The sequence below is a fragment of the Corvus moneduloides genome, chromosome 11 (genome assembly GCF_009650955.1).
Source record: "Corvus moneduloides isolate bCorMon1 chromosome 11, bCorMon1.pri, whole genome shotgun sequence".
Taxonomy (NCBI): Eukaryota; Metazoa; Chordata; class Aves; order Passeriformes; family Corvidae; genus Corvus; species Corvus moneduloides.
The window spans coordinates 1,148,751-1,176,211 of record NC_045486.1 but is presented as its reverse complement, the minus strand read 5'-3'; the positions used below and the strand labels follow the sequence as shown (position 1 = coordinate 1,176,211).

Here is a 27,461-nt window from a genome sequence, read left to right as displayed (position 1 = left end):
GCCCAGCTCTGGAGCTCAGCGCCGGGAGCCGAAGAGGGGCTGCGGGGATACCCACACTCCCGGAGGGCTGGGCTTGGAGCCGGGGAGTGACCCGCGGGCCCGCCAGCGCTCCTCGAGGAACATGAACGCCCGTGTCACAGGGTGGGAACACGCACGGAGCCGCGCACGCCCACCCCGGCCGAGAGTCCGACAGGCGCTGCCCGCGAGTCCGTCCGGATCGAGCTCCGCGGGGCCGCGACGCCGCCTCCCGCCCGCGCCCAGCCGCGCACCGCGGGCGGTGGAGGCGGTGCCGCCCGGCACGGAAGCGGAAAGGGCGGGCGGCAGTGCCGCGTGGGGCGGTGCGCCCGGCGGCCGTGGGTGATCCGGGGGGCCTGTCGTGGGTGGGTGTGGGCGGTCGCCCGCCCTTCCTCGGCAGCCCGGCATGGCAGAAGGGGAGGCGGCCGGCGACGCGGGGCTGGGTCCGGCCCCAGCCCCAGCCCAGGAGGGCGCGGAGCTCGCGGCCGTTATCGGCGCTACCGTGCCCACGGGGTTCGAGCAGACGGCGGCCGAGGAGGTGCAGGAGAAGCTGGGCTCGGCATCCAGGATCAGCAGGGATCGGGGCAAGATCTACTTCGAGGTCCCGGCCCGGAGCCTGCCTCAGGTCCGTGCGGGCTGCCCGCCCCGCTCCCCGCTCCGCCCTGGGCGGGGCTGGTTCGGTGCGTCCCAGCCCCTCCGAGCGGGGCGCTTCGGTCTCGGAGGCCTCCGGTACGGACAGCGTTCCGCACCCGGCCACGGCCGGCCTGGGTGCAGCAGCTGTATCCGCCTTTATTGGGGTTTGGAGGGAGATGAAATAGATGGGGACGTTAAACCAGTGCGAAGATGTAAACTGATAACTCCCGTGGGGCCTAAAGGTGGAAAACTGTAGTCTCTGAAACGACATAAGATGGCAAAATTCTAACGACAGTAAACACAGTCCCTACAGCACACGGTTAGTAATGTGTCGCCGTGCGTTTTCATCTCTTCTAGGTCCATCGTCTGAGGTCAGTGGATAATTTATTTGTTGTTGTTCAGGAGTTCAAAGACTATCAGTTTAATGAAAATAAGGTGAGTTACTCTTCATTTTTCAGTCAGTTCTGGGATTTGGAGTGTTGTTCGGGGTTTTAAATTTAAGACTAATATCAAAGTATTCTGTTTGCTTAACAAGTTTTTCATTTGTGATATTATTCCAGTTCTCTTTTTCTGGCTTGTAGATGGAAGTGTGGCCATGTCGTTTAACATAATTTCTACAGTTAAATACTTTGCATTGGCAGAATCTGGGATAAGAGCTGATGCCATGTTTGTAGGTCACAGGCGTAGGACAGTGAAGTGTCACTTTGGTCACTTAATATGGCGTTGTCTGTTTTACAAGATAAATTATGAAGTCCTGTGGGTCTGGTGATTTTCAGTGTAATTCCGTTTAGTTGTGGCATAAACAGACAAAAACCTGTAAGCTTTGCTTAAACATGTAGTGGATTAATGTTCAATAAACTACTTCGAGAGACCTAAAAACAAAGGATAATTTTTTAAAGTATGGAATGACTTCAAAGCACAACTTTTTCTGTCTGTTAAAGGAAGATGCTCTAAAGGATTTGGAAGATTTGGTTAAAAAGCTGCCCTGGACCGATCCATTGAAAGTTTGGGAGTTGAACAACAGCTTGAAAAAGAAAAAGACAAAACGCAAAAAACACAATCTGCAGAGTCCTGCAAGCAGAGAGAAGCTGAATGATGGTGGAGAAGAGGGAGGAGCAGACCAAAATAACACGAATGACCAGGAGGACTGTGCCCAAAACCCTGTGGCTGTGGAACCCACTGGTGGCCAGAATACAGAGAAGCCCCAAGGAGTGACATCCAGAAATGGGGTGGAGGAGGAGGAAGATAACAAGCAATCAGATGTGAAAGTTGAAGTGCAGGCGAGTTCTGAGAGTGGGACCAAGGCTGGTGACAGTCAGACAAGTGAAGGAGAGGCGAAGGTGCTGAGGTTCCGAGTGACGTGCAACAGAGCTGGAGACAAGCACAGCTTCACATCGAATGAGGCCGCAAGAGACTTCGGCGGAGCTGTGCAAGAGCACTTCCAGTGGAAAGCTGACATGACTAATTTTGATGTGGAGGTATAGTGGCATGCCTTACCTAAGTTTCTGCTGTACAAATTTTTAGTTCTTATTTCTGATGCTTAGAGAACCCCAAACTGCCTTCCAGAGACTCTGGAACTGAAAGCTGGTAATGCTGAAATTGGCCTTTTCTGAAGCATTCATTTCCCTGGCACATTATGTGTGTCCTCTGATCGAAGCACTTGCCTTGCTTTCAGCTTTAGTAAATCCTCTAATGCATTGTTTAATACCCATCTAAGTTACCAGGAAATGCTCCATATGGAAGCTGGTTTGGGGGTAAAGGGGACAAAAAGAATTAACAATAACTGTCTGGTGTTTATTTCCTGTCAGGAGAGAGCAGAGGCTGGGAAAATACAACTGGCACCCCTGGCTTGTCGGTGGTGAGGAACCACCGTTTTTGAGGGGCAGAAAGACTTGAGTTTTTCTTGCTGGTTTACTAAGGGCTGGCCACTGTCCTGGAGTGAGATTTCACCTTGCTAGTTAATGTAGTCCCCACCACAAATACGATTTTTATTGCTGCTTTGCAGATGCTTCACTGTGTCTTGCAGGAGTTACCAGGCTTCTCCCCCAGACTTACAAACCAAATCCTTTAAGAAGCCAGTGCAATGGTTATAGCACTTTGAGAAGTCTTGTGCAACAGATTCAGTGTGAATGAGAGACTCTGTGAATGCTCTCCTGAATTCTGTCCTATTGAAATGGTGCTTTGCTTTACTTCCATGAAGAAAAGCTTTTTTATACATCATTCCTGGATTTTAAATTACCATCTAAGATTCCTGTAAGTATTTACCAGGCATTCTGTGGAAAGCTTCTGTTACTCCTGAAATTCACTTCAAGTTTTTTCTTTAGGTTCTTCTGAATATTCACAGCAATGAAGTCGTGGTGGGGATTGCATTAACTGAAGAGAGTCTCCACAGACGGAACATCACACACTTTGGACCCACAACGCTGCGTTCAACTCTGGCTTACGGCATGCTCAGGTCAGGGCAGTTGTGTTGTATTACGCTCGGTTAACAAGTTATTTGTTTCAGAAATTAAACCTTTTATCTCCCCCACTGCTTCCTCAGAAACCATTTCTGTTAATTCTTAAAAATAAATTAAAAAAACCTGGAGTTGCTGACACCACATGCCTTGTAATACCAGTGGGTGTTTCCCAGCCAAGGAAAGTAAACATTTGCTGTATTAGCCAAGTTTCAAAATAGTGTATCACATTCTTGAAAGACTATTACTGCATTGCTGGTTATAAAATAGTGATTAACTAGTGGAAAAAATAATCACATGAAGGTTTTTGTTAGAAGGGTAGAATCAGAGTGATGAAAATAGTACACTTTCCCTTCTTTACAGAAATTCAGGTTTTTAAGACATTTCTCACCATATCTTTTCTTCTGTTCCTCAGACTCTGTGATCCCCAGCCCACAGATATCATAGTTGATCCCATGTGTGGTACAGGTGCGATACCAATAGAGGTGATTCTTCCTTGATTTTTTTAAACTTAATGAAACTTGTCTATATCTGCAGCTGAATAATATGTGTAAGTCTGCTTGGTAATGACTGAATTTTAAGCTCCAATCTCACCAATTTTTGAACAGATACAAATACACTTTTTGCAAATTACCTCATTTTCCTTCCCTAGAACATAGCAGGAAGAAGCTAAATCCAAAAGTATTTTGAGCTTTAAAGGTGCATAATACAGCTGTCTGTTACAGAATTCTAAATTCCCTGCCATCCACTTGCAGTCACTTTATTGTATTCTGTCATGTTTGAGAAATTATTCTGGGGTTTTTTTCATTCAAGCAATGTTGATGCTAATGTTGCTTATTACCATTTTCCCCCCAGGGAGCTGCAGAATGGCCCTACTGCTACCACATTGCAGGGGATAACAGCCCTCAGGCAGTGAAGAGAGCAGCAAACAACATCTGCTCCTTACTGAGGAAAAACGAGAGTAAGGACAGGTGAGAAGAGCATGAGGGATTTTCCTTTCCTGCAGTGTTGTATGCACAGAAATCCACTTTGCAATGATGCATTTGAGTGTCTGATTCATATCTGCTAGTTGATTTTGTTGCCAACGTTCTAGACCTCCCCAGTGTAAAAACCTGAGTGCTCATGTCTCAGGTAACTGCCTTTGCTCTTGCAGCAGCACTGCCCTGGGTGTTCCCTTGGACATCATCCAGTGGGACATCTGCAACCTTCCTCTGCGGACGGGCTCCGTGGACATCGTAGTGACAGACATGCCCTTCGGGAAGAGGTGAGATGTGCTGGGCAGGTGCTGCGCCTCACTGCCGTGGCTGCGTGCACTGTCCTGGTCCAGGGCTGGGCTGCTCCCCAGTTAGGTACTTAGATGGGCCCGGTTGGGAAGGAGTTATGAACCCTATGTTAAAAATGAAGCTTGAAAGTAACAGTAACTGGGGTCCTGAATGAGCAGATTGATGTCTGGGAGACCAACACTGAACTGGTGTCGGTGATCACAATGGGGATCTGAATGTATCTTGCAGGATAGGGTCGAAGAAGAAGAACTGGGATCTCTACCCAGCTTGCCTGATGGAGATGGGCCGGATCTGCACCCCAGGGACGGGCAGGGCTGTGCTACTTACCCAGGACAAGAAATGCTTTGCCAAGGTTTGTTCTGTGAGAGAAAATCAAACCTATTTACACTTGAAAATACATTGAGGGAAAAATTGTAAGCCATCATCATTACAAAAGATACTCCACTTATAGAGCAATAATTAGTAACACTTAAATGCAGTTTTGGACCTGAAAAGTCCCTTAATGTTGTCATCAGATGGGTTAAAGAATAATAAAAAATAATGTTATTGTCTTAACAGCATTCTTGGGCTGGTTTTGGCTTGCAGGCCTTGTCCCGCGTGGGACACATCTGGCGCAGAGCTCAGACCGTGTGGGTGAATGTGGGGGGACTCCATGCTGCAGTGTATCTGCTGAGGCGCACCTGGGAGAGAGCAGAAGAGAGAAGATCCTTCTGGTAAACTGTGTGGAAGAAGATGAGACACCTCCAGACTTTGTTGAATAGCCATCTGGTAAAGCAGACACCTGAGAGCATAGGTCTGTCAGTTTCAAAACCAAACAACCTATGCAGAAATTGTCACACAATTAAACCAGGGATCAACTTGAGAGCTACCAGTTCTACTGTGTGTTCTGAAACCTTACTATCTAAATCACCTCCCTGCCACCCAAACTGAAATCGGTTAGTGGAATTAGTAATTCTTTCCCTGGCCTGAATCTTCTCTTGTATTTTTCAGTTAAATGTTTATTTCTTCTGCTTACAGTAGAAAACATGTTGAAGCAGCTCTGGGGGTAACAGTAATTTATTTACCGAGCTGTATCTTCAAATGACTAACAGTACTACTAAGACTTTCACCTTAAAGGGTTCAGAGGTAGTATCCATAATGTAGTTTTCTAATTTATATCATTGCGCAAATGTAAACTAATAATAAACCAGTATCTGGTTTTTGTGGTCTGATAAGCAAATTCCAGTTGGCAGACAGTATGCTGTGCTGCTGATTCTCTTGCCTGTTACCTCACCTTAGTGTAAATTACTAGTAAATGTCTAATCCATATTATAGTATTCCATTGCCATGGGTGAGGGAGTAACACACAGCCTTAGAATACAGTCTGTGGTTACTATTTGAGGACAGAGATTCTTTTAGCAGTTGTATTAAAAAGTTCATGGTTTTGGTGTCTACCATGGGCACATCAAGGTGGCAATTTGAGTTTCTTGGGTGATTTAACTACCGCAGTTACGCTGCCACAGTATTCACAAAAATATTGTTGCAAATTTTTTTTTTTCTTCTGTGACCATACTGTGATTTCTCAAGCCTCTTACTCTGCTCATCAGAGGCTGAAAACACATTGCCAGTTTGCCCTTTTTATTACAGTGTGTTCATGCTAAGTATGTGTAACTGTCCAGAGGTGAATTGACAAGTATTAAAGTTTTAGAAGTTTTGCATAAAGAGATGAGTCTTAATTGTGTTCTTTTTCTGGTTCGTGTTCAGATTGAAGAATGTGGGAAGATGAGGCACAGTGATGTCTGTATAGCTCTGCTCTCTTACTAATGTAAATTTGTGCTCTGAGTTTGTACGGTTTGAAGCAGTTGCTGTTAAAGCTTGCAATTCTCTTTTCATGGAAGATTCGCACCAGACACTGAGGAATAGTGGCTTTTTTTCAGTTAAGGCGATCAGCCTCACTGTTTATATGCCATGTGATCCCATAGTGCTGCTCATAGCTTCTTTACAGTATCAGGATATGAGCTACGTTCTAGGATGTGAATTTACTATTTTCTTCTCATAGAAGGAGCACAGGGGAAGTGACTCATTTTGCGCAAGGGCCAGCAAACAAGCATGGCCAGCAGTTCTAATACCTCTGCCTGTATTGGGAAAGGTGTAACTGACTGGTGATGGTTTCTCTTGCATCATTCTCTACCAATTTATACACTTCTCCCTCGCAGGCTGCTAGAGGGACAGAAATTAGGAAATGATCCCTCCTCTAAGTATTGTTGGAGAATACTGAGTATTCTAAAAGAAAAAGCTGGTGAAAGGTGTTGAGACATACAAGGAAAATGCACTGTTGTTATGCTTTTAGTACTGTAATTTGCAGTCACTGTGGAGAAAAAGACACTTAAACTGCCTTCACATACTTCATTACTGCCTAGGGTGGAGGAGTTAGAAAGAGTTGATATTTAAGGTCCCTTCCAACTCAACCCATTCTGTGATTCTGTGTTTGGAGGGATATCTGTTATCACACACTTGAAAAAGCAAAATGAATGGTTTGGGTTGGAAGGGACCTTGTAGATCATCCAGTCCCAGCCCTTGCCATGGGCAGGGACACGCAGTGAATTACACTATCCCAGGTTGTTCCAAGCCCTGTCCAACCTGGCCTTGGATTCTTCCAGGGATGGGGCTGCCACAGCTTCTCTGGGCACCCTGCGCCAGGGCCTCACCACCCTCACAGGGAAGGATTTAGTCCCAATATCTAGTTAATTTTTCTCAAATTTTAGTGTTTTCGTGTGTGTGAGAAAGATAATACAGTGTTTGGGAATTTACAGCTCAAGGATAAAGGAATGTTGTTTTGGCACGCAGAGCTCGGGAGAGGAGGGAACTGGCAGTTTTAACTGTTACTGGTGTTTATGGCAGCCCTGGTGAGCCCAGTGCCTTAGTCACAAGACCTGTGAACCGAGGCTGCTGGGTGACGACTTGTGTGCCAAACGCCTGTACTGTTTTCCGTCTATTTGTTAAAAGGCTCTGGCGGGTCCCCGAGCGGGCAGCGCCGCTCCGCCGCCCCGGCCTCCCCTCACGCAGGCCCCGCCCCGCCCTGCAGGGCCGCGCGCAGGCGCCAGGGGGCGGCAGCGAGGGGCAGGTCCGAGGCAGCGCCGCCCTCTGGCGCCTGCGCGCGGCGGGGCCGGGGCGGGCGCGGGGCTGCGATGTCGCCGCCGGGGCCGCGGCCGGGGCGCCCGGGCGGGGCCGAGCCTGTCCTGCGCTCTGTCAACACGCGGGAGCTCTCTGAGGTCGTCTTCAACAACCACAGCACCCGCTACGTGCTGCCCGTCTGGCTGGACTTCGAGGGCCAGCCGCGCTGCTACCCGGTCCTGCAGCCGCGCACCGGGCGCGTCATGCGCAGCTACCGGGGTGGGTGCGGCGGGACGGGACGGGACGGGACGGGACAGGCTGGGGCGCCGCGGGGCCCGGGTGGGTGAGATGGTCGCGGTGGACTTTACCTTTTTGCCTTCCCCCGCCGCCGTTCTCCTTTCTCTTCCCTTTTTCCTTCTTCCACTTTTACCTTTCCCTTCCTTTTCCCTTTTTCTCTCTCAATTTCCTTTGCTCTTTCTTTTCCTTTCCCCCTCTCGTTTTCCCATTTCCTCCTGCTGGTTTTTTTTTCTTTTCTTTTCCTTTTCTTTCTTTTTTCCTCTCATTTCCCCGTTTTTCCTTTCTCCTCCCCATTCATACCAGTGACTGGGGCCATGGTAGTGGCCTGTGCACAGGGAACTGAGCTGGAGATTAGCTTTGTCCCTTGTGAGCAGATGCCTCTCAGAGCCACTCATTAAAAAGTGCCATAATTGGTATATTCCCACCTCGTTCCCTGCCAGGGCACCTCTGGCTGTTCCGGGATGCAGGGACCAACGATGGGCTGCTTGTCAACCAGCAGGAGCTGTTCGTGGCAGCCCCCAATGTGACCAAAGCTGACATCACACTGCCAGGTAAGGGACAGGACTACATGTGCCCTAGGGAATTCTGAACTTGGTCTCTTCAGACCTGTTACAATTAGTGAGAAATCATATCCTCATGAAATTAAACCTGCTCAGACACTGGAAGAGGTGCCTCTTGGCAGGAACTACATCTGTCTGCTCTCTGGAGAGCCCAGCCTGTCGTGGGTCACTGCTGCAGGCTGTACCGTGTGTTCACATGCTCAGAGCAGCATCATTGGCATTGGAGCAGCAGCCGAGAGCCCTCGTGACAAGGTTGTGTTGCGTTTGTGTTTAACTGCAGTGTTCACCCTGAAGGAGAGATGTCTGCAGGTTGTGCGCAGTCTGGTCAGCCCAATGGACTACAGGAAACTGGACATTGTTCAGTCGTTATATGACGAGCTGGAGGATCATCCTGATATTTGGAAGGATCTTCAACGGCTTTCTCTGGAGAGGAATGAAGCACTGAGGAACAAAATTCTGGAATAACACGATTACTCACTTCAGTACTTTCCTCAGTAGCAAACCCCTGAGTCTGAGCAGCGAGAGTCGCCAGGAAACACCAAGAACTGATGCCTCTGTTTAAAGCTTTGAAACATAAACTCAGTAACATTGGTGATAGCAGGTCAAATCCCAAAGACTGAGCAGCACCTGGAGGCATGCCAGGTTCTGATGGCTCAGTTCGTTTCTTCATTACATGTATTGCAAACCATAGGGTAAGATCAGAGCAGCTATATGGAAAATACTCATACGAAGTAACTTTCATTGTATGAGAAAGTGAATTACACCAAGGATTAATTTAGCCCAGACTAAGGGTTGTAAGTGTCACCTATTTAGTTTGAGTAATTTGGTTTGATGGAATTTCCCTTTCATGTGTAGCCTCAATGTGTCTGTGGGTCACAGAGCATGGGGGGTTTGTACATGAGGGTTTCCAGCACCGCCTGAAGGTCTGACAAACATTACATTGGTGGAAAGACGAAGTGTAAATGCTTGGAGGTTGTTCTGCCTCTTGCCTTTCCACGTACAAAGCCATGTCATACCCACTCTAGGTCTGACATGTTTTTATTCTCATCATACCTCGAATGCCTTATTTGCCTTTGTCATAGGATTGTTGTCTGGCTGATCTCAGCCACACAGACCAGATCCTAGTTCTATGACACCCTTGTTCCCCAAAGCTGCCTCCCCAGCAGCCTCTACAGGGTTCACAGGAGGTAGATGCTTTAAGTTCTGTCTTTTCCCCTTGCAGTGCTATAGTCTGGGTTGTAGTAGGAGGCCTTTTCAGGGAGCCTGGGCCTCTTGAGCTGCCTGTGCCTTCTCAGGACCAGTGGGAGCTGTATTTGCTCACACAGCCAGTTCACAAACAGGGCCATGCTTAGCGGCAGACTGCAGAAACAGAGATAACATTTCTTTGCCTGTATTCTGTTCCCCCGTGTCTTAGTGGAATGTGCTCTTCAGTGAATGCACACAGAGAGTTCAAAGCAGCATAGTTTAGTGTTACATGAATTGTCTGCCGAGCAAGATGTGGTGGAACTCAGGTTAGAAGCAGATTGGTAGGAGACTGATTACAGCAGGTTATTTCTGTGAATATGTTTCCTTCCAGCTGTACATTCTGAGAGCAGATGTGAAACAGAGAATCTCAATGTATTTTGTAAGTATGGAATGCCTCCCTATTTGTAAACTTGTTTTTCTTACATATTTGAAGAAACTGATCTTTGACATAAAAATGGAAATGTGTGCTAGCTTTCTGACTGTAATTCTGTCAGGTATATTCCCCAGTGTCTGTGTGTTTGTATCCCTGTGATACTCTGACAAGTGTTGTGGTTGATCAGTAAACAGACACTTTGGAGTGTACAGCCTGCCCAGCCAGTTGCTGCAGGGCTGTGTTGTGGCTCTCATGAACTATCAGCACAGCTTCAGACAGTGTCTGGGCAGGAATGGGGCTACTGGCAAATTCTGCTCTTACCACCTCTCAGATCTCTGAGGGGAAAGTGAGCCCATGCAGGCCTTGGGAGCAGACATGGGTCAGTGCCCTAGGGAGCCTGAGGGTCAGAGGGTGCTTTCTCTGCTCTTAACCATACCTGGGAGGGGGTTCCCTCCTGGTGTCTATGAGGCTGTGCACTGCAATAAGCATGGCAGCTCTGCCAGACCCTGGCAGAAAGCTGGCCTGCTTGGCTGCAGCTTTTCCTGTAACAGTTGGTATTAGGTGTTGGGTTTAACAGTCTCTACACGGCACACACGTTCTGGGTATTTCTTAGTTGGGTGGGGTCTGTGATTTCTTGTGTGTCTTATGAGAATGTATTTTTCTGCTCTGGAGTGGTCCTTTGGATCAGAATAAAAGATTGGAGAAACTCCAGCTGGCTCTAACACATGAACATTGGGAAATGCAGTCTCCTACTAGTTACTCAGATGGGTTAGTGATGAGTGAAAGTCGTCATTTACTTGTGGCAGCTGTGTTAGCACGGTTTCAGTCGCTCCCAGCACGGCCTCTTTGGCCATCTCAGGAGCAGCAGTGACAGCAGGTCAGGGCCAGCCCGAGCGAGCACGGTGTGCCGGGAACCTGCTGCACGGGAAGCGGCAGGGCACAACTGAACGGGAGAAATCCCAGAGAAATAGATGTTTCTGACACCATGCAGTGTCCAAGGGCTCGAGGAGAGCACACAGCAGTGGAGAGTCCTGCCCACGCCACGTTGAAAAGGAAAGGCCCAACAGCAGGAATATACAGGATTGTTTCAGTCTCTAATCAGTCGATTCCAGTTCCCCAGTAAGACCCTGCATTACTTGCAACATTCAGAGCAGAACTGAAGCCATACACACAGTTGGATGTGTTCTTTCCCCTTGCTTCCCCCGAGGCAAATAGCTAAAATGGTTTCACAAGTTTTTCCGGTACCCAAGGGGAAGAAGTATTTTCTTCCTACTTTTATGTAATTCTTTGCAACATAATTTCAGTCTAATCTTACATCCCTTTCAGAGATGTTCTAATCATCTTCCCATTAAACCATTTAGATGTGTGTCAGAGGGACAGTAAGCAGGGAAAAGGGAGGGGAAAACCCCACAAATGCAACTATTATTGTTGAACTTGTACTATGGATAGAACAGCTCATCCCAAGGCACTTTGAGTTGTCATATTTTAAATACACTTTGGATAGTTTTGTTTATTTTTTCCTGTCCTTTGATCTTATAGTTACAATAATACTGCATTTTTCAGCTTTTCCTTGTCACAGCGGAGCTAAGAAGTTCATTTGAGAGGTTCGTGATTTCTGAGGCCAGGAGTGCAGAAAACTGCAAAAGTTTGAAAGTTTGATACTGAAAACAAGAGTTAGCTGTACTGTAACATATATGCAGAGTACAAAGAAACAGTGACTTAAAAGCTGTCAAAACTTGTATCACTTCTTGCAATTCATACAAATTTAGACCTAGGGCTAAATATGAACAACAAGAGCAGAAGGACGGATGGTTACACTTAACGTATTGCTGGCAGTCTCTAGCAGCAGAAGTATGGCAGGAAGGCTCTCCTTTTTGCCAGAAGTATTTGTAGCATTTACACTGGCAAATTAATTAATCATACATTTTTATCAAAATCAGGTTAAATTAAAAAAAAAAAAACAGAAAAAATTGTTGACTTCAAGAATGCATTTTAAACCTAATCCTTGACAAGCAAGACCTGGCCCTCTGACCACTTCTGATGTTCTTTAGTTCCCACTCCCTGCATATCCTGCCGTACACCATATTGTATTGAGTGAGCTCCTGTGTGCTGCCGTGATGGCAAGCCCTGGCCGGAGGATCCCTGCGCGGCATCACCTGGCGGCATTTTCAGTGCCTTCTCTGGTGGTGCCCGTTCCTTCCTCAACCATTGTGAGATCTGTGTCTTGCTGCCCAGTGGTACGGCCCCAGCACGCTAGGGAGCGTGGCTGGTGGAGCTCTTGGGGGGGATCCATCTTTACATCCCCCTCTCTATTGTCACACGGGTGAAGGAACCACCAGAAGAGTGCCCGGGGGACGTGGCTCTGCCGGGCCCCGCTGCCGATCCGCACACATCCCGTTCGGTCCGTACCGCCGGCCCTGCCAGCTGTGCGCAACACCCGGGAAAACACCTCTCGCTTCCGGCACGTGAAACTCGTAATTTGGCAACCAGGCTGGAGTAATAACCAGTCATGGAAAGGAAAATCTGATTTGCATCTGGGGCCGGAGCCTGACGTCAGCCGGAGCAGGAAGCAGCGCTTCAGAGACTGCCGGGGATCGCTTGCAGTGTTGCGGGCTCTTTCCCCGGCAGCGAGCCTCCCCGGCCGGGCGGGACAGGCTGTGAGGGCAGCTCCTCAGAGAAGAGGAAGCTCTGGGAGAAAAGAGGAGAGGCCGGTGAGAGTCGCTGCCCGCGGCCGCGGTGCCTGGCCCGGGGAGCACCATGCGCAGCCGCTGCTGATGGCCGCGGTGGGGCCAGAGGGCTGTCCGGAGAGGGACCGCGGAGCGATGGCCCTGCAGCAGCCGCCCCTCGCCCTCAGAGGGGGCTCGGGCCCGCCGCTGTACATCCACAGTATGCCCGCCTGGGTGCTGGAGGACTTCTGCCATAAGATGGATTGCTTGAGCGACTACGACTGGATGCGGTTCGGTGAGGGGGACATGGGGCAGGCAGGTGGGGTCGCGACGGGGCTGGCGCTCCCCGAGCCGGTGGCGGGGCCGTGGGGACGCAGGGACAGCAGCGCGTTTGGGACGTGCTGGAAGGGCGCGAGGTTCGGGCGAGCTTCGCGCTGTCCCCCACGCTTCCCAGCGCTCGGCAGAGCACATCCTGTAAGCAGGGAATTCCCGGGCACCGGTCTGGTTTTGTTTTTCAGACACAGGTGGAATGCCAGACTTCTGTGGTCCCTTGGCTCTTCCCGGGCAGCCAGGCTCCTTCCGCTCACTTCCCGCAATCCTTCGCACTTCCCTCTCCAGTCGCACTATCTCCTACTTCTGTCTCACTGCCTGTTTTCACAACTCAGATCTGCTCAGATGTTCTATTTTTTTCTTTCCTCCGTCTTTTCATGTATCTTCCCTCATACTTTCTGCCCCTGTTTTTCTCAGTCCTGGCTGAGTACAGTCAGTAAGTACAGAAAATGTAGTCCCTGAGTTGTTGTTTTTTTTTCTATATCCCAGTGCAAACAATTTTAACCTGAATCTTTTCTTAGTGCTTACCTTCCTTTATTTGACATGACTTCCCTAACTGTGTGCTGAATAACCTCTTACCCCAGTTAAACTTCCTGATGTAGGGTGGGATTCATCTCTGGAGGGGTTTCATCTCCACTACCTTCAGATGCATAAAACTGTATTTCTGACATCCTTCCAAAGCCAGCCATGGTGAGAACTCAGGAATCTTTGTCTTCACACGAAGACCCCAGCCCCCAGCCTTTTTCCTTCAGGCACAGCCCCTCTGAGACTTCATCTCTAGGGCTGTGTCTAGGTGTGTGGAGTGGAGCTGGGGCAACATGAGGGGAGGTGGGTTTTGTATGGGTAAGTGAGCTGGGAAGAATACAGCTGGGTGACCAGCATGGTCAGGAAATGGGACACATTGTGTAGGGTCAGCTTCGGCATAGGATCTAAAAATAGCTGCATTTCCCTGATAGCTTTATCGGAGCATTACTAACACCCAGGTGATTCAGTTATTGTTTGGCTCACCACAGCACAGGGATTCAGGAATGCAAGTGGGAGTGCAACCACTCCACTGCTGTCACCTGTTTAGGGAGAATCACCGCAGGAATTTCATCTAAACTTACTTTGGTACAAGGTATTAAGGAGAAAGATTACAGGGAAAATACGCCGAAAAGTGTAAGTGGGTCTTCTTTTCAAGTGTCTTTGATAAAACAAATTTTTTTCCAGGATAGTTGAAGGAAGAAAAGGGGTATCTTACTTTAGGAACAGAATTTTCTTCATGTCCGCATAGGTAATTTATGGTGATCTTTCCTTTTAAAGATATGCAAAAGCAAACTGTGTCTCACACCTTAGCCTGCCCTGCTTGCCCTTGCCAGTTTTTTCTAATTTTTAAACAGAAATATCTGTTCTCTCCCACCAGCCTCCTATGTGATCACTGATCAAACAGAGCTACGGAAAATCAAATGCATGGAGAAGACAGGGATCAGCATCACGAGGGAGCTCATGTGGTGGTGGGGGGTGAGGCTGGCGACAGTGCAGCAGCTCCTGGACCTGCTGCAAGGGCTGCAGCTTTACCGAGCGGCTCAGGTCATCCTGGACTGTGAGTAGTTCCCCTTCCTCCCACGGGTCTGTGCTGCTCCTCACAGCACCCAGGCCCCTCCTAGGACATCTCCCTTGCTAGCTGAAGAAGATTTTTTTAGGACTCACATCCTGTGTCAAATTCTAAAATGTCTCCATTGATTGTGATTTTCTGCTCGCTCAAGTGAAACTGGTGGTGAGAGGGAAGAGGTGACACAGGTGGACTCACCGGTCCCCACAGCTCATCACCCCACCTTTGTAGTGCCCATCTTGGACCCTTCAAGAAGTGCCAGGAAGACAGGCTGTGGCCAAACCAGGACTGGTGCTTTTATACATCAGACAGGGTTTCAGAACACAGAGGCTGCACAAAAGGTCCCTGCCCTTCAGGCCTGGTCCTGTGGCACTAGATCACATCCTGAGAGTAAATTTTGAGAGATCATGGCAAGAAATGGGCATCCTCTCTCCAGCTCACCGAGCCACTCAACTGCTGTGATAATAGACCTGTGAGATAATAGAGCTGTGGGCAAGCTGCAGTATTAGGCTAGATTGTGTAAAGCAATGCAAAGGCTTCATAAAGGGGGTTTCAAAGAGGCTGGAAGTGACAAATCCTGTGGAGTGAACACATTTTAGTTATTCTTCTGGATGATCAATATTAATTTTGTCCCAGATCAATTCAAATGCAACAAATTGCAAAATCACAATGAAATTATATTTGAAAAAATCTTATCATTGAATTTTATATAGCAAAACTTAATGTAAACAGCAGAAAGTCTGGATTATTTGGTACTTCTGCTATGTGGAAGTAGCTAATTTTTTTTCTGGAACTAACCCAATACAGGCATTCCACCGTGTGCTCACTCATAAGCAGAAGTGATTTCTACAGGTTTAGACAAATCTTTGAAGTCTTTACCTTCTACTTCTCCATTTTTCTTTGTATCTGAATACGCTTACTCAGGTGTTCCCTCTTGGGCAGATACAGAGGATATGTTGCTTGTTCAGTTGGGCACTTCAGAAAACTAAGCAGTCCTTACATCACCATGATTCAATTCGTTCCTACTTAAAGGAATCAGACACAGCACAAAGGGAGATCTTTTGCTGGCACGTTACTTCCCAAAGAGTTCTACCTCCCTTCAACAATTTCTTCCACTCTCCAGTCCTACTTCTGAATGTCCATAATAATGTTTTCTATATAAGTTCTTTAGCTGCTGTGCTGCCCTGTTTGCCTGACATGCAGGAAGTTGCAAAACTCATGAAAAACCCTGAAAAGTAGGTTGAATAAGGGAAGTGATTCTAAGTTCTGAAACTTCTAGGTTAAACTACGTGAGGAAAAACCAGAATACAGGGACTTGCCTGCATAATGCTGGCACTGTCAGTTTTGACTAAAAGCCTGCAGACTGTTGGATAGCTAGTTTTAAAACCCTGTAAAATTTGGGATTTCTTAGCATTCTGACACAGTAACAAAAATACCTGAGTGTTCAGAGTTTTAGTTTTCAGACCTGGTTTCATTCAGACCTGAATTCACGGGTGGCATTGAAGAAAGTGGATAGAAACCTTAAACAGAGCATGCCCATTTCTGCCATTATTGCTCTCCATGTACTTCTGCTCTTCAGCCTCACTGCCTGAACGTGCCATGGCTTGGCTTCTCTCCCACAGTTCGCTAACTCATGGTCCATACAAGAAGCCCAGATTACATGGGAAACACTGGGCTTCCCGCTTGTTCCAGGCACTTCCCTGGGCTTTCTTTGTACAAGTAAAACAACACAAAGCTGCTGTCTGATTTCAGAAGCAAACAGAGGCCTGGCATGTTTGATTCTGAGATCACCTGGTAAGATGCAAAGCTGGTAGAACAGCAGGACAAGAACCACCATGTAATAATATTTGGGCTTATGTATTTTCTGTGTAAAATAAAACATTAATTTGGATTTTTAAGAAAATGTTAAATGTATTGCTGATAAAAGGTGCCAGATAGAAAAACAGAAGTTTAGAACTACAACAGGAAAATGTTATCAGGGAGTAGAAAGCCCTTATATCACCCCACACTGGGCATTTCCAGGCTCCTTTTCATCCTCAGTTTTAAATGCATTTACAGATAAGAATTCATCTGCTTCGGAGATTTTAACAATCTCATATATCATAGTATCTAGAACTTTTGTACTTTATTTCTTCGCATCCTAACTGTAGCCTAGTCTCGTCTGAATAACTCCCCCTCAGCTGTACATAGTTTTAAGTTCTTGTACACTGTAAGCATCTTTGTACTTCTTTTAATCAGACTTCAGGTTGCTTTTTCAGGCCTGACTCCGAGGTTTTGCCAAGCTGTGTACAGCACAGGATCTGTTAGAGCTGTAGTGAGTCAATAATTCAGTCTTTAAGCTTTTTATCAATAAGTTTTGAGCTTTGACCGTTTTTTTGTTTTCCCTAGATTGTCTCTGGTTTGTTTCTTTCTGTTGCTAAGTAAAATATGAGTCTTTCTTACAAACAGTCCTGTATATGAAAGTGTTTCCTGGGAATAAACCTAGTCATGCTGCTAAAATCACACAACTGAAAATAGTCCTAAAATGTTTAACTGACTAAACCAAGCACAATTCTGTCCATCTTCCCCTCAGACCCACGACAACTGAGAGAGAACTCAATGCCTTCCTTAGGCTGGGAGATGTTTGTGGTTTGAGATTGTTACCTGAAGGATGCTATATAGAAAATGATAAATATCTATTATTGCTGATTTCTTCTTTTAAGAGACTCTGCATCTCTTGAATAATCATTGCTGGTATTTGTTTGAAGCTATCAGTTCCTGTTAATTTTCAGTAGAAGTTAATGTCATGGGTATGGTCTAAATTTAAATACCATGTAAATTGCTTGAATGTTCATTTTAATGTTGAGGTTGATTTGAAGCTTTATGTCCTGACTAGGATTATTTTCTGGTCACTGATTAGAGTCAGACTCTTATTTTCCCTGGTTATCCTCACATTCCCTTTGCTCTATTTTGAAGGGACATCGGCCTCTGATGTCACCAGCCCTAAGAAAGAAGAGCTGGAGCCGCCCAAACAGATCATATCTGTACCTCCCACAGAAGGCAAAAGGAGAGAGAAAGAAAATGAGATAAGTTCGTTGCCATGCCCAGACTCCTCACACCTGGGAGCAGTCCCAGCAGGCAGTAAGTACAGTACTGAACTCCAGATTTGCTCTGACATGAAATGACTGCATAGCCAAGGCTGCTGTATTTGTGCTCAGGATATTACAATGAAGACACTGATCTCCCAGATGGGCACAGCTGAGTGTTTGCCTTTTTCCTAGTACTGCTGTCTCCTGCTTATTCCTGACATTAGCACACAACCTCCTGGCCGTCCTTCCTTTAGCCCCCTTGGCCTTGAGACATGCTGGCTGTAGCTATCCTCTGGGATCTCAGGATGATTCCCAGGTGTCTGAATGCCTTGGTCTCATCCTGGCTCCATACCAAGACTACACCAGTGCATGCATTTCCTGCCCCATGTCCCTCTCTTCATGCACAATAAATCTAGGCCAGCAGAGAACCGGGTAGGGATCAGCAGCCCCTGTGCTGGGAGAGGGAGGGAGAGAATCCCAGCACATACTGGGGAGAGCATCTGCAACAGCACAGACACAGGGAGCTCCATGTCCCCAGCCAGGGCTGGAGAGGGCTATGCAGTCATCGTGCAAACAGGAACCAGGAAGAGAGCTACCTGTCTTCACACAGAATTTCAGTTTTACAGCTTGTCACAGATTATCTCTGGTCAGAAAATTCAAAAAAATGCCCCAAATCTTCATAATTCCTAGACCTTTGTAGTTAGTCACAGGTGGTGGTATTACAATAATAAAGTGTGTCTTCAATGCTGTTATTTCAGCTTCAGGTGCTGTTTCTGAAGGAGCCTTCTATTCCCTCCCTGCTCCACCACCTCCCCCAAGAGACCTTTTGAGTTCCCTACAGTCCATTCCTCCTGTTTTATCAAGTGTGAAGGTAAATTCCCTTAGTATTCACTGACTATAACAAGGAAAATTGCCTTTATCATGTTCTGTCTTTTTTCAGTTAAAGTTTATCCCTCTACTTGTACAAAAATCAGTGATGTAGAGAAAACATTGGGCTCGGTTACAAAGGGTTTGTACTGAATACAGTAGTAATGCTTCAGTTAGATTGCTTATGGTTTACATCACTTTTTTTGCCAGTGAAGGACCAGCGAAGGAAAAATTTACAGTGTTACATCCTGCATAGCTCAAAAGGGATAACATACCCACAAATAGAAATTGAGTTCGAAGGACTCTCACGTGTAGATTTTACAGTGGACTTACATTTCTAGTGTGATTGCAGGACAGGACAGTATATACCACTGATCAGTCAGAATCACATATCTCTTTTATTTTCATTTTATACTTAAAATGTAGTTTCTGCTCAAAACTGAGCTAGTATTGAATGTAAGTCATGTTGTCCAAAGCCTTGTGTAGCTGACAACTGAAAATCTCCCAGGATAAAGGTTTCATCACCTCTCTGAGCCCCTGTTCCAGTGCTTAACCATGACACTGGGAAAATTTCTCCTCATGTTCCTAATGATTTCAGCATGAAGTCTCCTGTTCCTTCCTCCCCACAGTTCTCTCATCTTTCATACAATCTAGCTAGATCTGTCCTGTCCTCAGAGTGTTTCCCAGATCTGTGGGCATACCTTAGTCCCATCATGGTTGTTCTTGGCCTGTTTTCTTTGGTTTATTTTGTCTGAGGCTTTAAGCTCTTCCACAATAACATGGTCCGGGAGTACCAGCCAGGAGAGAAGATTGACTCAGAGAGCAGTAGTTTCAGAGTTTCTTGAGAATAAGTTAGTGCTTTGTTTCCTCAAGCTGGGTGCACATTAAGGTTGTGAAAGCTGCATGATTAGGCTACAGTGGGACTGCAATTATAGTTGGTATTAGGACTTACCGCACTGGAAGCAACAAATTATTGTGCAACTGACACCAGATGCTTCAAAAGTAGATATGAAGTTTCTACCAGGGCATAATTACATTGTGAGGGACCCCACTTTCTCATCCAACTATTTCTTAACATAAAACCCAACCATAAAGATTAATATATCTTTTGTAACTCAGACTAACATCAGTTCACATAAATATATGGACTTTTAAACAAAACTAAGTCCGTTTCCTGGGAAAGGTGGAAATGCAAATTGGTAACTGATTTCAAGTTGCTTCTAGTATGCAGAAGTTTTACATCATCCCAACACATCAATACAGGAATTACCTACATCCTAAGGAGTGATTGCATAGTACCTTTCACAGTTTCATTCAGCAATCACAGTGATTGCTTAAAACATGGAAAGGAAAATATGACACTGAAAGAAGGAAAGAGCATATGGATTATCACGAGATAAACTTGTTTCTTCTACAAATGTGTAGCCTTGCAGCTCTTCTACTCCTCAGCAGGAGACGATGGTTGATCTCCCTAGCGGGAGTCTCCTGTGGACCCAGAGGGAAATTGCTGATACCACAAACAGTTTCAGTGACAAGAACAGAATCTGTGAAGGTACTTTTGCAGACATCTACAAAGGCCAGAGGAACAACATGGTGTATGTCATCAAAAGACTCAAAGAGGCAAGTACTGCACCTTTTTCTAGAAGAGGGTGTGTTATTAGCATCTCTTGCCCATTAGCAGTTGTTGTTTAATATTGTGTGGGCACGGAATGAGAATAGCTGCACAAGAGGAGAGGTAAAAATGAAATGACATAAATAAGTAAGCCTAGATTCAGAAAACACGTGATGGATACTTTACTTGTGTGAGTAGTTCCATTAACTCTGTACATAGGAGTAGCCTGCAGTATAGCTGCCTGCATTGATGATCGGATCAGGGGTGTCTTTACACTAGTTTTTGTTCTAATTCTCAATTAATTGTTTTCTTTGACTTAACGTTGCCATCAGTGGTACTCGCCTGTTTCCTACACTAGCTTGTCATCTAGATGCTACCAGATCTTTATAAATGCAAAGTCCTAGTAATTACTAATGACATTCTCTTGCATGTTTTCATTTTGCAGCTGGAATGCACAAGCCCAAATTCCACCCAGAGGTTCTTTCATACAGAAGTGCAGATTTGCTTTCGGTGAGTGGTTGGCTTTCAGAGGCAGTGATGCATGTCCTGCTCGTGGCCTGCTGCTGGGTGTTCCATCAACACTGGGGTGTCTGCTCCAGGCACTGTTCTGGGTGGGAGCCCTGGGCAAGCAACATGGCACCCGGGGCTACTGCTGGTCCTGGCTGAGCTGGCACAGCCACTCTGCAGCCTTGGGACGGGGAGGACACAGTGCCCACCTTGTACCCCTGCTGCAATGTGATGGGCTCTTGCTCAGTCAGCCTTCTGCCATCTCCTGCCTGGGACCATTTTGTGCCTCCAGCTGTGCTTCCAGCTGCAGCACACCATTCCAGTTGCCTTGAATTTAGGAACTTATTCCAGCTCAGGAATGTATTTTTCTGTGTTGCTCTTACATCATTTGCAAATCACTGCTGATCTGTGCCTGCAGGTGTTGTCACATAAACATTCTGCAGCTGCTGGGGTTCTCGGTGGAAACTGGATTGCACTGTCTGATGTATCCGTACCTGCCCAATGGCTCCCTGCAAAACAAGCTTCAGTGCCACGTAAGCAATAATCTGGGTCTGCCATCTACTTGTGATTGCAAGTCCTCTCCTGGAACTGCAGGAAAAACAATTGCATGTCTTTGATTTCTGAGAAACAGCCAGGAAAAAAGGTGCCCAAGTGCCTTGGCTGCAAGCACCAGAAAGGCAGCAGCTCTTCTGCTGGAGTTTGATTAGGACTCAGGCTAAGCCTTTGGTTTTCTGAACTACCAATCTCTTACAGTGTTTTATTCTATTAATTACCAATTTTTTCCTCCTTTCCTTGCAGGATGATTCTGCTCCACTGACCTGGGAGACGCGAATTAGCATTTCTATAGGAGTAGTCAGAGCAGTGGAGTATTTGCATAATTTTGGAATTCTTCATGGGAATATCAAGAGGTAAGGACTTTGGCATATCAGCACTTCTTTGGTCACCTGGTAATTCAAGGATTTCTTTAACAATCATGGCTGAAGTTTATGCAACTTGGAAATCCATTTGCAGTATTTTCTGCTGTTCCTTGTTTTGTAGGGCCTTTACCCTTTTTTGTTTAACCTGTCTCTCTTTCCTAAATGATGGAAGCATATTCTTTTGAAGTAATTTTTGAGCACTTGTTTTTCCCCTTCTTGCTTTCTAACATTCTTAATCCTTTCAGTCCTATGCAGCAGGCTAAATGCTGGACGCTTTCAGTGCTTAATTTTAAAGTACAAAACTAATTATTTGCCTCAAGATAAAGTAATGATTTGACCAATATTGTTATTTGTCTGTCATTATCACAGCTCAAATGTCTTGTTGGACGAAAACTTTACACCAAAGCTTGGGCATTCTGGCCTGCGATTGCATTCTTCTGATAAAAAATCAGAATATGCCATGATGAAAACCAAAGTCCTACAAGCGTCTCTTACTTACCTGCCAGAAGATTTTGTCAGACATGGGCAGTTAACAGAAAAAGTGGATATATTCAGCTGTGGTGTGGTACGTTGCCTTTTTTCCATGCTTTGTTGCACTTTTTAGTGCTTCTAGACAAGAAATTGAATGTAAGAGCCAGTACCTCATGCTGGCAATTTCATATTATAGTTGCTGGCTCTATAATGTGTTGAAATCCTGGTTTTAATTACATTCACACTCCAAATATATCTCAGTTTGTGGCAAAATTAGGTGAATCTTTCAAACAAGGGAAATAAAAGTGTTTCTTATTGTAAATAAAATATTACTGCTGATGGCTTAAAACAAATTAGATGCTCAAAATTCTTGCAGACTCACCACAAGAACTGCTACAAACTTGGCTTGTTCATTTGTAATTTCAGCTAAAATAATTGATAGTCTATGATGTCACCCATCTCCAGGTGTTTCCATTTAAGTAGGAAGTTACTCTGTTTAGTGTGATTTCTTATCTACATTTGGTTTTGCTTTCTTCTTATTCTTTGTTTCAGCAATATCTATTGTACTATAAAATCTGGAATTGGCTCTGGAGGTAGATCTAAAGCCTCATAAATGCCCTGAGATGGCATTGTTGAGCCATCTGAAGCAAAAATATCAAAATGCATTGAAAGTTCAATATTTCTTTAGTTAAAAACTTATTTTTTAAAATTATAGTTCATTCTGAACAAATAATTTTATCTTTCAAATACACTTTCTAGGTCTTAGCAGAGATACTGACAGGGATTAAGGCACTGGATGAAGACAGGCACCCGATTTACCTGGTAAGAAAAAGCAGCAATAATGAACACCAATATGAATGAATGGGGTTGCCATCATAAAAAATGATTTTAATTTTATTTAAATACAGTGTGATATTTGCTGTCTGCTGTACATGTCCTGCAGAAGGGATGTTTAGGAGCCATATCCTGGTTCCCTTAATGTCAGTAGTCTGCCTGCCATTGGAACAGAAGCACAGTAGATATTCCCATTTCACATACCACACTCATGAGTGCTGGCCTGAGTTGTATTAGGAGAGATTCCAAAATAAATAAATATTTCAGAGACAAAGTCTTGTGCTGAAATGCTGCCACACATTTTCTCTGTGCCAGGAAGAGGTGGTATGAGCCACAGTGAGTGGGGAAACCTGGGTAGGAGGGAACTGTAGATGCTCATCATGATGTTTATCAGGTGTTTGTCTTGTGCTCATGCCTGGAACTGATATCCCTGCCAGTTTCCCAAGCTGAGGTTAGAGCTACACAAACCACTTCCACAAGCAATCAGAACAGTCAAACTCACAGAATGCATTAAAACCATCTGTAGAAAGCAGCCTCCACCTGCATTTCTTCTGTGGGATGTGCTCCTGATTTCTCGTCTGGCTGAAGCCTTGTGGTGGAGAACAACAGTCTTCTCACTATTTGCAAGCAATTCAGAAGTGTTTAGAGGGGTTCAGAAAATCAAAGATCCTGTGTTCCTGATTTCTTTAACACGTGTTACAAAGGCCTGTGTAAGAATGCTGCTCTACACAGTGTTGGCACTTTTTCATTCCCATATAAATGAGCACAAGCCAAGAAGAGCTGGCTCTGCTTTAGGGAATTTGACATTGCACACATGCAGGGAAAGCCACTGGCCTTTTTCTCTCCTGTGAAAACAAACATTTCAGTCAGTTCCATGAACTTTATTAAAGCGTTTCAGTCTGTGAAGCAGACATTGAGAAGCACTAATGACGAATACACAGCAATACTGATTCTCAGAGATTCAGACAAAAATAAATGCTTGTGTTCATTTTGCCTTCACTAACGCATCTCCTTCCTTTGAACAGAAAGATATGATTGCCGACGAAATTCAAACAGCAAAAGAAAGCTCACACTCCAAAGTAAAAAATTTGGAAAAAGTGGCTGCCAAGGAAATCTGCTGCAAATACCTAGACAGAAAAGCAGGGCACTTGCTGGAAGAGGTGGCTGTTGATTTTGCATCAGCCATCTGCCTTTGCCTGAGAAAGAAAAATTCGAACATAGCAGAGGTAATATTTTAAATACATGGCCAAGTCTCCTTGTCATCAAGGTGCAAAGCTAGAATGTTCATGTCTTGCTTATTTTTGCGAGTGTTGACATAAGAGAATATGTGTAAGCAGGGGTACAGGAATTATTATGCGTTCACAGATTTGGTTGTTAAAAACAGGTACTTGAAATTATGGAAATGGCTGAAAACAAATTAAAAGAACATTACATCTGTGGAAGCAGCACTTCCGGATTCTCCATGAACACTCCAGAAGAAACTGATGATGAGACAGCCAGTCTGAGCATGGATGTGCCTTCTGCAGTGGGGAATAAAGAGGAGAGCACCCAGGCAGCAATCCTGACCAGTGGCAGCCCCTGCGCCCCTTTCATGGGAGCTGTGGCACCCGACACGTACAGCAACTACATGTCACGGGTCCCTTGTGAATCAGATGAGTCCAGTAGTTTCATATGGAATCCTCCAGAAAAATCCACAGAGGAGTTACCTAGCCACAACTGTTCCAATTCAGAAAAAGTGGCAGCCTGTGATTACAGGATCAAGCAGGAAAAGCCTGCCCAGGGACTGCAGGAGAGAAACATGGCGTGCGCCAGAGGTGATGGCATCCTGGAGACAGCAGCTGCTGCACAGGGCACCTGTCCACAGGGAAACACAGACCTGGACTCCTCGTGTGGTTCACAAGGTAAAAGTGCCCTGGTTTTACAATACTAGGGACAAATTACTCTCCAGAACTGCTTAGCTTCCTCTTCCTACTTTTAAACACGTATCAGTAAATCTTTGCTCCTTGGTTATGAATTTACTAATAAATCTACAAAACATTTAGCGGTTTTCTAACAGCTTTTTTTCCTAAGCCAGTTTTGTTGGTTGCTTGCTTGCTTGCTTTCATTTTTTTAAATTTAAAATTATCATCTATTCCTTAGACAATAGATGGATTTTTTCCTCAGTATTTGGGCTTTTTTTGTTTTTCAGCCTTAGCCAGAGAGACATCTTGGAAAATACAGATAAATGATCAAAAAAAGAAGCTAATGGAAAATATTTTGCTGTATGAAGAAGACAAGTTAAACAGTTCTGAACTTTTTGAATCATAAATTGGATGGACTTACAGCAGTGGCCAGCCCAGAAGAAATAAGGACTGTCTCCTCATTAGAAAGATGGTAAAAGTGTACCTTTCATGTAAGATTAGGTAGCATATTTGGAACATTAGCCCTGAGTAAAGGAAACAAAAGTACCACACGGAGAAGCAGCAGAAAATCCCTGTTCTGTAGCAGATTAAAGCACAGTCCCACTCTGTACACAGAAATGCCTTTTGCCTTTTCATCTGCAATGTGAAAAGGAATGGCAAACACAAGTGCCAAAATAATTTATGATTCATTTGCAGTGCAGTGTGTTTCAGGAGGCATCTGTTCATCTCATTAAACCGCAGTCCGGGGAGTTACAGAGCAAGCACTGACCAGTGGCCAGGCAGCAATACCCTGTGTTGTTATCCCCACTGCGTACAGCAGACAGGAATCCGCAGAGTCATTGGGGAGGCTTTCCAATGACTCTCTCCTATTCCATATAATCTTAGTCCACATACTCAAAACCACTGCATTACCAGAGAGGGGGATTTTTATGCAAGTTCTCAGAATGTTGTACGTGGCTTCATCTCGGTTTCAATTGCACTGACCACAGGTGTAAGTAAATAACTTCAGCCACTTTCCTCTACTCTCAGAGCTTCTCTCCCACATACACATGTGACACCATTTAAGTCCAACCTTTCAGTTCACTGTTGGGAGCTCTAAGACCATGTTTAATACTTAATAGGACTACTTTTGGGAATGTTTTTTTTTCTAAGTGTCCTTTACACGTTAATGTTTCTCACTGTGTTTCACACGGCAACTGTTGTATATTTCGGATTACGGAAAATATTTTAATTTAAAATAGCTTTGTTTCTTTTACAGGACACTTGAAATTTAATTTATTTTGGCAATGGGTCAAATATAAGCTAGTAAGGGGACTTGTTGATGGTCCCACGCTGACCAGGTGTTCTCAGAGGAATCCTTGTGGGTGTCCCTTGGTTCACCCAGCAGTAGGAGCCTCGGTCTCAGCCCCAGGGATCACATGCAAAAGACAAAATAGAAACTTGTATGCTGGTGTATTTATGATCAAGTGAAACCCGCTTAAGAAAGTATCACTTTTATTTTTATGATATTCATTATTCATTATATTGCTAGCATATTCCACTCGTGTGCAGTCTAGGGAAATACAGGTTTATTATAAACCAATAGAACTGTCAGAGTATGTAGCTCAGCTTACAGACAGGTGAGCTGTCTCCTGAGCACAGGGAACAGGGCCTGATGTGCAGAAATGGCTGGAATTCACTGTGCAGTTCAGGAAACAAACAAAAAAATTAATTATATGTAATTATTTTAATTGGAATTGTGTAACAGTATACATTCCTAGCTTTACACAAAGGCCTCACACCTCTTTTTGTACAGTACCTAGTTCATTGTATGTATTACTATGAGCAAGTAAAAGTATTTTAACAAAAGACTGGAATTATCTACACATTTCTCAAATTATTCTCTACACTAAAAACTGGTAAAATTCTGTAATTATAAGTGCCTTGGATACTGTCTATATATTTACCAGTGTCATTTTTTTTATTTTACCAGAATCAAACCAAGATAAGATTAGTACTGACATAAGAAACATTGTATATTCAGATTGGTCAATAACCGCATAGTTCTACAGGAGATTTGAGATACTTTATGGCACTGAAAATGTAATATTCATTGTTTTTCATGGGTATATTCTGGGAGACCCATTGCAACAACCTCAATGAGTCTTCTCCAGAAAGGAATGCACATGGATACACTGCAGAGCTGAATGGGAAACCTGAGAGTTTTAAACTGAGAAATGTAATTTGTACACAGTTCTGTTTCAAAAAAGTGCTTTAGAGGTTTTGTTCTCCTGTAGTCACCAAATGGAATTGTTATTCTTTGCCTTGTACCCTGATAGTTTTAAAATATGCTGAGGTGATATAGGCGGCCTTATAGAGTTACCTGAATATTTAACCTAACATACATAAGACACTGTGTGGTCTTATATTAACACTGTTATGTAACTTGGCAATTCAGAAGCCAGTTTATGCATTACCATTTACTAATAGCTTTGTGAATAAAAAAACTGAAAAGTTCCTTTCTTTCTTTTTGCTTTTTCATGATTTATGGCACAGAAAATATGTCTCATTCCACCCTATTTGGGGAAATCTGCATTTGCAAGGAAGCAGATCAAGGTCTCCTTGCTCTAGTAGTAATTATTAGAACAAACATGTTTATTCAGTCTTCATTCACTGTTAAATAGCTGATTTTTTTCCTTTCTGATGTCTCTAGAGAAAAACGTCACCGTAAAATGAATTACAAAGAGGACTGAGGTAGAGGCG

At 44.9% G+C, this 27,461-nt stretch overlaps 3 protein-coding genes across 6 annotated transcripts; all 3 read left to right on the top strand.

Annotated features, from left to right (window-relative positions):
• The first annotated feature begins 313 nt into the window (after positions 1-313).
• On the top strand, positions 314-6,090 carry THUMPD3 (THUMP domain containing 3). Of its 2 annotated transcripts, none has more exons than XM_032120928.1 (9): positions 314-640; positions 1,006-1,083; positions 1,590-2,126; positions 2,973-3,103; positions 3,520-3,589; positions 3,960-4,075; positions 4,261-4,368; positions 4,616-4,739; positions 4,973-6,090. In XM_032120928.1, exons 1-9 carry the CDS (start codon positions 422-424, stop codon positions 5,102-5,104), a joined length of 1,515 nt encoding a protein of 504 aa, XP_031976819.1. In that variant the 5' UTR covers positions 314-421; the 3' UTR covers positions 5,105-6,090. The 2 variants fall into 2 exon arrangements, with proteins under 2 accessions (XP_031976819.1, XP_031976818.1); XM_032120927.1 differs by having other exon boundaries at positions 4,258-4,368.
• Positions 6,091-7,535: 1,445 nt separating this feature from the next.
• On the top strand, positions 7,536-10,666 carry LOC116449534 (von Hippel-Lindau disease tumor suppressor-like). The gene is made up of 3 exons (XM_032121168.1): positions 7,536-7,759; positions 8,218-8,328; positions 8,618-10,666. Exons 1-3 carry the CDS (start codon positions 7,555-7,557, stop codon positions 8,800-8,802), a joined length of 501 nt encoding a protein of 166 aa, XP_031977059.1. The 5' UTR covers positions 7,536-7,554; the 3' UTR covers positions 8,803-10,666.
• Positions 10,667-12,365: 1,699 nt separating this feature from the next.
• On the top strand, positions 12,366-27,216 carry LOC116449531 (interleukin-1 receptor-associated kinase-like 2). 3 transcript variants are annotated; one of them, XM_032121161.1, is made up of 13 exons: positions 12,366-12,916; positions 14,354-14,533; positions 17,498-17,662; positions 18,369-18,481; positions 19,930-20,097; positions 20,535-20,599; positions 21,015-21,129; positions 21,395-21,504; positions 21,883-22,078; positions 22,744-22,806; positions 23,844-24,044; positions 24,203-24,719; positions 25,007-27,216. In XM_032121161.1, exons 1-13 carry the CDS (start codon positions 12,730-12,732, stop codon positions 25,123-25,125), a joined length of 2,199 nt encoding a protein of 732 aa, XP_031977052.1. In that variant the 5' UTR covers positions 12,366-12,729; the 3' UTR covers positions 25,126-27,216. The 3 variants fall into 3 exon arrangements, with proteins under 3 accessions (XP_031977052.1, XP_031977051.1, XP_031977053.1); XM_032121160.1 differs by having other exon boundaries at positions 12,370-12,916; positions 19,903-20,097; XM_032121162.1 differs by lacking the exon at positions 12,366-12,916 and adding an exon at positions 13,043-14,224 and having other exon boundaries at positions 19,903-20,097.
• The last annotated feature ends 245 nt before the right edge of the window (positions 27,217-27,461 follow it).